This window comes from Mustela nigripes, chromosome 4, assembly GCF_022355385.1.
Source record: "Mustela nigripes isolate SB6536 chromosome 4, MUSNIG.SB6536, whole genome shotgun sequence".
NCBI classification, from domain to species: Eukaryota; Metazoa; Chordata; class Mammalia; order Carnivora; family Mustelidae; genus Mustela; species Mustela nigripes.
In genome coordinates, this window is record NC_081560.1 from 105,858,399 (window position 1) to 105,867,772 (window position 9,374).

Consider the following 9,374-nt stretch of genomic DNA (forward strand, 5'->3'; position numbering starts at 1 on the left):
TCCCCCCAGCAACCCTCAGTTTGTTTTGTGAGATTAAGAGTCCCTTATGGTTTGTCTCCCTCCCAATCCCATCTTCTTTCATTTATTCTTCTCGTACCCACTTAAGCCCCCATGTTGCATCACCACTTCCTCATATCAGGGAGATCATATGATAGTTGTCTTTCTCTGCTTGACTTATTTCGCTAAGCATGATACGCTCTAGTTCCATCCATGTTGTCGCAAATGGTATGGATCTTTTTAATGCAAATTTGCAGTTTGTATCTCATGAATAAATTTAAAATATTTATGTTCATTTATCAGTATATTTGGTCTTATTTCAGTTATCTCAGCATTTGTTTTCAGTTATTTATAATTTTATAATTTTTTATTATTTTTATTTCCACTATATTTAATTATTATTATTATTTTCCATTTTATTTTAATTTTTTCACTTACTCTTCCTCTTTATTTAACTTGTCTGGGTTTTGTTTTATTTCTGTGTGTTTGTATTGATCTTTGCTAGAAATTTAAAGTTTTATATCCTGCTTTTAGTCCTTTAAGTGGTCACTATTTAAAAATTTAGAAGTATATATATTAGGTTTTCATTTTTAACTATCGTAGTTGAGAATATAATGATACCAATAAAGCACCACCTCTCTTTAAGATTTTTTTTAAAGAATGGTTTCATATAGCTGTATACAACCACTCAAGTCTTTAACTTAGCATTTTACACCAAATTTACTATTATTATAGAAGTTTTTTGTATTCTGCAACTTTTTATTTTTATTTCTTTTCAGCATAACAGTATTCATTGTTTTTGCACCACACCCAGTGCTCTTTCAATATTATTTTGTCTTTGTATTTAATTTCTTAACTATTAAATATATAACATTTAATATTTAGTCTACTCTATATTAATTGGGTTCTAAGTTCAATAGCAGCCCAAGTTCAATAGACTCCCCTTTTGAATCATCTTTCATTTGCCTTTTACTAATTTCTAAAAGAAAATTACACATGCGATATATTGTCCAAGTTCTTATTTATCTGGTAATGTCTTTCCAATGCCTTCCCACATTGAAGGTATCTTGACTGAGTAAATTTCTTATACTGCCACTTGAAACTCTACAGAGATTCTTCAAATGTCCCCTGAAATTTGCTTCTAAACGGGAACGTTTGAGACTTACCCAGTTTTGGTTCCTTTGTAAATAACTTTATTTTTGTTTGTTATCACACTCTTATAAAATTATTCTGTTTCTCTTTGTTATTAAAGCAAAAAAAGTTCAAAGACCCAAATGGTGGGTCTCTTTGACCAATTTTCTTAGGACTGAGAGAATCCTCTCAATCTTCATTTCTTGGGTATTTTTCCACCATTCAGTTTCAAGTTTTACATCATTATAGCAATAACCAATGCTTTAAATTCTTTCCATTTAGTCTTCAGGAAATCTTAGACTGTTGTCCACTTTCTGTCCTTTATAAATGATTATCTCTCACCATTTTAAGGTCCTCTTGCTCTGGTTCTGTTTTGCAAGAGTTTTGTTGAGTCTCTCCCTATACACTCACTTAATTTGTCAATGGGAAGCCTACATGTTGATCCTCTAATTTTGTTAACCAAGTGACCTAATACTAATGGATTTTCTAAAGCCTTCTTCTGATTCATACCATAAATCACATCTCCAAGCTTGTTTTTATTGAGTGTTCATAATAATGTCCTTGCCCCATAGCATCTTTACATAAGTCCAATATTATAATTTTTTTTCTATTTATCTGTACCTCTAAAGAAAGCTATCCAAGCTATTATTTACTAAGCCAAAAGGTGACATTGGCCACATTTTCCAAGTCCACATAAGTGGATCCCCGAACCTGTTTCTCAAGATTACAGTAACCAGGGGTTTGCTTACCGGAGAGCTCCTGGCTCATTTGCAGTGTCTTGTAATTCTTCTTCTTTGTGTCTACTCTGTTTGTTTCCCTGCCATGACCATTCTCCCACAAAAGGCTCTCTATCTATTCCAGCTCTCTGGAGTTTGACTGACACTGGATCTTCTGCTCCCTCTGCTTGACCGTCCACCCCTCTGATGTCCTACGTGTAAAGTGCTGTCACTAGCATGCGGGACTCGTGGGCTTCTGCTTCTCTCTGCCGCCACTCGCTGTCTTCATGGGTAAACTTCCTAGTGCAGGACAGAACGGCCAATTGCCTTTTCCCTTCTACTTTCTATGCTGTTATTTTTGGCAATAATATATGAAAGGGGAAAAAAGAGTGGAGGAAGGTTCACAGTTTGATTCATGTTCAAACTGTCTCAAATGCGATATGCCATGAGAAAAGGGACACCTTTCAAGTTATTCCATTCAGCAGTTCTCAAAGGACGGTCAGCAAATCCCCTGGGGTCCCTGAGACTCTTTCAAGGTAGCTGCAGGGTCAAAATCATTTTCATAGTCATGCTGTAGTTGCAATGCTAACTACTTCGTGGTAATGTTAGACGTCATTTGCCTTTTCACTGAGTTGTCATTCATACTCATGACGCAAGAGCAATGGGGGACAAAATTGTTGGAGGCTTGTCATAAGTCATAATAATGGCACCAAATTACGCTTGTAGTATCCATGAACTCACACTAAAATTAAAGAAAAAAAAAAAGAGAGAGGCGCTTGGGTGGTTCAGTTGTTAAGCATCTGCCTTTGACTCCAGTTATGCTCTCAGGGTCTGGGGACGGAGCCTCGAATTGTGCTCCCTGCTCAGCAGAGAACCTGCTTCTCCCTCTGCCTTCGCCTTGTTGCTCCCACTGCTTGTGCTTGCTCTCTCTCTATCAGATAAATAAATAAAATCTTTTTAAAAAGTTAATTTTACTTAAAAATGTCCTTTATGGAGCAGCAAAAATGTTAATATGATTAAACTCCAAGCCTTGAACACATATTTTTTTTTTAAGTACGCATGAAGCACCTTGGCTGCATACCAAAGTATAATGATTGCTTCAAAGAAAAGTACTTGCATGATTATTTGAGTCGTACACTTGAAAGACCAGCAATAGACAAACTATGGTTTTTCAACCTCGGGTATTTGGCAAGCAGACTTGGGGAGGGGAGTGAATGAAATGAGCTTGTCACTTCAAAAAAAAAATCAACTGAAGGTATGTGTTTCCAAAGAGAAAATTCAAGCACTAAAGAGAAAATTAGAATTTAAGAAACATATTTGCCACCAAAAGTTTAAGAACTGCCCAATACTTAAAGCTTCTGATAAAATAAAGTAGTGATATTAATTTTTTTATTGTGCAATGAAATGTTTGAAAAACCTGCCAAACACACTAAATCGATATTTTCCAGATGACCAATGCATGATGCTGCAAAATTATGCATTGGTAAAAGGTCCTTTCCAAGCACAAGACAGATTAGTGGATTTTAATGTTAAAGAGCAAAAATGGTGTTAGTATGGCTTTTGCAATGAAGCTTTGTTGCAATGAAGCTTTATGAAAATGCCACTTGTCAGATTTTGGTGTATCAAAGAATAATCACAATTGACCTAGAAGGCAACTAAAGTACTCCTTTCCTTTCCTATCACCTATCTGTGTGACACTTGATGTCTTCATAAATCTCCACCAAAGGAACATAGCACAATAGAATAAATAGAGAAGCAATGGTCTTCTATAACATTTTTATTAAAGAAAATTATCAAAATGTAAAACTGTCACCCTTCTAAATTCTTGTATTTGCAAAATAGAGTTTTTAATAATAAAAACATCTATGATGACACCTAACTTTATTATTTCAAATGCATTTATATAAAAATTAAATGTATTAATATAATTTTTCAAAATTTCCTCACCTTCTATTTCTAATTTGATAAACATCAATAGATGTTATCCACATAAATAAAAACTCATTGTGGCTTTTAGTAATTTGTAAGATTGTAATGAAGTCTTAAGATCAAAAAGCTTGATCTTAAGACTTCATTACAATCTCTCGTTTTGCCTCTGTGGATTACCTGCTCTAGACATCTTGTATAGAAGGAGTCATTCCTTATGAGACCTTTTGTTCCTGACTTCTTTAGCTTAGCACAGTATTGGCAAGGTTATTCAACTCATGGCATGTGTTAGTATTTCTTTTCTTCCTAACGCTGAATACTATTCCATTGTATGAATTATCGACTGATGGATATCTCGATTGTTCCTTGTTTTTTTTTTTTTTTTTTTTGGCTGTCGTGAGTAATGTTGCTATAGACGCTGTGTACAAGTTTTTATATACATATGTTTTTACATCTCTTGGAAATAAACTTAAGAGTATAATTATAGGATTATATGGTAAATATATGTTTCACTTTGGAGGCAGAGGCACTGCTACTGTTTTCCATAGCATCTACGACATTTTCTTCTCCCACCAACAATGCATACAGGTTCTGATTTCTCTAGATCTTTTCTAACACGTGATTTTCCACTTCTTTTTTTAAACCGTAGGCATCCTAGTGGTATCTCATCGCGGTTCTGAGCAATTGAAAATGTTTGTATTATTACACCTATGAATGAAATCTGGTCATTCACTTAAACTATTACATGCAAGTCTGTGAAGTTTTTCAATCAGCCTATGATTCTTTTCTTGGTTCTCCTGAGCCTTCTAGAATACATATGCATTTATTTATCTGAGAACTTGGTCTCAAGGACCTTGGCATGCCTTCTTCCTTAATTAAAAGCTTTGTCTTATCTATAATATCCCAAAATTCTTCTTGGAGCTTATGATTTGAGTTTCCATGTGAACACATAAGAATGACTGGCTCATTCTCTGAAAAGTCATGGAAATGATTATGCTGTTTCATTATTTCCATACTGTTTTGTCAGCTTACCAAAAAGATGCCACATAGAACATTCCAAGAACCTCTGTTTGCTGTGACAGCATCTGTCTGAAAGGTGTGTATTTTTACATTTTTATTTTCCTACTTCTTTGAGACTGTTTCTTACCCTTTCAGGAAATTAAACACTTGACTTTCATAAAAATAAATATAAAAAATAAAATGGGTGTCTGGGTGTCTCAGTGGGTTAAGCCGCTGCCTTCAGCTCAGGTCATGATCCCAGGGTCCGCATCAGGCTCTCTGCTCAGCAGGGAGCCTGCTTCTCCCCCCTCCCCCCCCGCCCCCTGCCTGCCTCTCTGCCTACTTGTGCCTACTGTCTGTCAAATAAATAAATGAAATCTTAAAAAAAAAAAAAAAAGATTTTAAAATGAAGATTCTGAGTGTTAGTTTGGAGTCAGGAGCCATGAATACCAAAATTAACAAAACTCCTTTCCGAATTACAAATTACCCACAATTTGAATTTTCATAGATCTTCCTTTCATCATTCAAATTACATGAAAATGACTATTTGCAATGCCAAACTGATAAGTAAGTTAACCCCATACATATCTAATCATATAAAAATATTTAATTTCCCTAAGACTTTGCAAGTATTAGAATCATCTAAAACTGTTCCTTGTAGTTTCAGTTTTCCATGGTGATAGATTCACTCATCCCCAAATCCTAGTTCTTGAGAACCTGACAATGATGAAATTCTAGAAACAAGAATGCAGACTAATGAAAAAAGATGATTTCCCAAATTCCAGGGGGAGATACAAAGCAGCTGCAGTGCCTGTGATGGGTGATGAATTGAAATCACTGCAGAAATGCACTCCCACAAGGTAGGCACTCTGAGGTGTGCAGGAAACTGCCCTGTGTCTGGACTACTCCTGATACGTCAGGATTCACCACTAAGAATCTTACACGTTTTCTCTTCTAATTTCTCTTCTAACTCCCCCCTCCCCTCAGTAGCTCCTTTCACTATCCCAGTTCATCCATAAGACTTTGGTTGACTCCTAGCACAGAATTCACTAAGATGCTCGTGTATTGCTCTCTGGAAGACCAAGTCACATAGAGGAAGTGCAGGTGGTTTAGAGAAGAGCATATATGCTGGAGGATGCTATGCTGTAGGTACATTTAAACAAAGAGCAAATAGACACCATTACTGGCTTTATAGAACGATGAGAAAATCCAAAAGTTGGAAGAAGAGAAACATTAAATTGAGTCTACCAGACTTTATAGTCTGAGGATCTGTTGGGCACAAGAGGCAGACAGATTCTATTCATTAACCTCACTGGTTAGCCAGGAGCTGTGGACAGGAAGACTGCTGGAGACAATACCGATCGTCATCCGGAGTAATAAACCAACATCTAGTGTGAGCCTCCCTATGTGAGGAATAGACTATGTTAGAAAACACTTACCATAAAAAACACCACAAATCACTGGGAAAGGAAAAGAGTTTCAGTGAATGATTTTGGAAAAATGACTACTTGGGGAACTCTCAACTGAAAATCTCCTTTCACATTAAACCTAAAATAAATTCAAGGAGAATAAAAAGCTAAACATAAAAGAGAAAACTAAAATAAAAATACAATAAAATGTGAAAATTAACAAGTCTTAGAATAGGGAACAATTTTCTAATCATAAAGCAGTGAAAAAAAAAAGAATTAAAAATCACAATATCGAGGAAACCATTACAACACCGCTCCGGCCGTGCTCTCTGGCTGCTGCCGCCACCCCCGCCCTCGCCTCCGGTGCATATTAAAGATCCAAAACCATGACTGACTGACTCCAAGTACTTCACAACCAATAAAAAAGGAGAAATCTTTGAATTAAAGGCTGAACTCAATAATGAAAAGAAAGAAAAGAGGAAGGAGGCTGTGAAGAAAGTGATTGCTGCCATGACTGTGGGAAAGGACGTTAGTTCTCTGTTTCCAGATGTAGTGAACTGTATGCAAACTGACAACCTGGAATTAAAGAAACTTGTTTATCTCTATTTGATGAACTACGCCAAGAGTCAGCCAGACATGGCCATCATGGCTGTCAACAGCTTTGTGAAGGACTGTGAAGATCCCAATCCTCTAATTTGGGCCTTAGCAGTCAGGACCATGGGGTGCATCCGGGTGGATGCGCCATCAAAGTGGAGCAATCTGCAAAACGTTGTGTGAGCACATTGCTTGATCTCATCCAGACCAAAGTAAATTATGTGGTCCAAGAGGCAATTGTCGTCATCAGGGACATCTTTCGCAAATACCCCCAACAAGTATGAAAGTATCATTGCCACTCTGTGTGAGAATTTAGACTCGCTGGATGAACCAGACGCCCGAGCAGCTATGATTTGGATTGTGGGAGAATATGCTGAGAGAATTGACAATGCAGATGAGTTACTAGAGAGCTTCCTGGAGGGTTTTCATGACGAGAGCACCCAGGTGCAGCTCACTCTGCTTACTGCCATCGTGAAGCTGTTTCTCAAGAAACCATCAGAAACACAGGAGCTGGTACAGCAAGTCTTGAGTTTGGCAACACAGGATTCTGATAATCCTGACCTTCGAGACTGGGGCTATATTTATTGGCGCCTTCTCTGAATGGACCCTGTCACAGCCAAAGGAGTCTGAGAAGCCACTGATCTCTGAGGAGACAGATCTTATCGAGCCAACTCTGCTGGATGAGCTGATCTGCCACATTGGATCTTTGGCTTCCGTGTACCATAAGCCTCCCAATGCTTTTGTGGAAGGAAGTCATGGAATCCATCGCAAACACTTGCCAATACATCATGGGAGCACTGATGCAGGTGACAGCCCTGTTGGCACCACCACTGCCATGAACCTGGAACAGCCTCAGGTCATCCCCTCTCAAGGTGACCTTCTAGGAGACCTTTTAAACCTTGACCTTGGTCCCCCAGTCAATGTGCCACAGGTGTCCTCCATGCAGATGGGAGCAGTGGATCTCTTGGGAAGAGGACTAGATAGTCTGGTGGGACAGTTCTTCATCCCCTCATCAGTGCCTGCAACCTTTGCTCCTTCACCTACTCCTGCTGTGGTCAGCAGTGGTCTGAATGACCTGTTTGAACTCTCCACGGGAATAGGCATGGCACCTAGTGGATATGTGGCTCCTAAGGCTGTCTGGCTGCCTTCAGTAAAAGCTAAAGGCTTGGAGATTTCCGGAACATTTACTCACTGCCAAGGGCACATCTATATGGAAATGAACTTCACCAACAAAGCTTTGCAACACATGACAGACTTTGCAATCCAGTTTAACAAGAATAGCTTTGGTGTCATCCCTAGCACTCCTCTGGCCATCCATACACCACTGATGCCGAACCAGAGCATTGACGTCTCCCTGCCTCTCAACACCTTGGGCCCAGTCATGAAGATGGAACCTCTGAATAACCTACAGGTGGCTGTGAAAAACAATATTGATGTCTTTTACTTCAGCTGCCTCATCCCACTCAATGTGCTTTTTGTAGAAGATGGCAAAATGGAGCGCCAGGTCTTCCTTGCCACATGAAAGGATATTCCCAATGAAAATGAACTTCAGTTTCAGATTAAGGAATGTCATTTAAATGCTGACACTGTTTCCAGCAAATTGCAAAACAACAATGTTTATACTATTGCCAAGAGGAATGTGGAAGGGCAGGACATGCTGTACCAATCCCTGAAGCTCACTAATGGTATTTGGATTTTGGCTGAGCTACGTATCCAGCCAGGAAACCCAAATTATACGCTGTCACTGAAGTGCAGAGCTCCTGAAGTCTCCCAGTACATCTATCAGGTCTACGACAGCATTTTGAAAAACTAATAGACTGGTGCGGGGCCCTCCGGCCACACTGTGATTGGTGCAAAGCCAAGAACTCTTAACTGGAAGAAGTCGTATTGCCGTGTAGAATCTGAACCCAAACACACTGAGGCCGTCCACCAAGGTAGTGACTAGTGTAACCTGTGCTAACATTAGGGCACAACCTGTTGGATAGTTTTAGCTTCCTGTGAACATTTGTAACCACTGCTTCGATCACGTCCCACCCCTGCCACCTGCCACTGCGATCTGTCCTTACTTATGAGCTTCTCCATAGTGTGCCAGTGGCTGGCATTTTTGAGTGTAGTTTGATATTTTGTAATTGAGAGCTCATTTCAAAAGCAGAAAAAGACAAAAAATATTAAAGCAAGGAAACGTGTCACTGAAAAAAAAATCACAATATCAATTTACACAAAACTTGAATTTCTTTGTGTTAAAAACACTCTAAAACAATTATGCAAATGATAGGCTGAGACTGATAACTTCAGCTTGAATAGATTAAAATCACAACCTACCATTTTTTTTTCAAAATTAAAAAAAAATTAATTATATTTTTGGTTTTAAAATGAAGGTGTAAACATGATGCTTCCCCAATTAGCTATTTAAAGGCATGAAAAGAAGTAAGGATAGTGAGGAATAGAAGTCACAAACTTCACCTTCAACCAGATAATGAGACTAAATCCTTTATCCATAAAGCAGTGAAAGTATAGTGGGGTAAGGAAGGACTTTGAGAGGACAGCCACATCTGCAGAGCTCAGAAAATGCTGTCAAGCACCCTTCTCCAAGATGAAGGGT

General features: G+C 38.4%; 1 protein-coding gene across 1 annotated transcript; it reads left to right on the plus strand.

The window, feature by feature from the left end:
• Positions 1-6,917: 6,917 nt before the first annotated feature.
• LOC132016125 (AP-2 complex subunit beta-like) lies at positions 6,918-8,966 on the plus strand. Its single transcript, XM_059397243.1, is given in 2 exon segments — positions 6,918-7,398; positions 7,400-8,966. Coding segments are annotated over 2 exon segments (1,593 nt in total). The 5' UTR covers positions 6,918-6,991; the 3' UTR covers positions 8,586-8,966.
• The last annotated feature ends 408 nt before the right edge of the window (positions 8,967-9,374 follow it).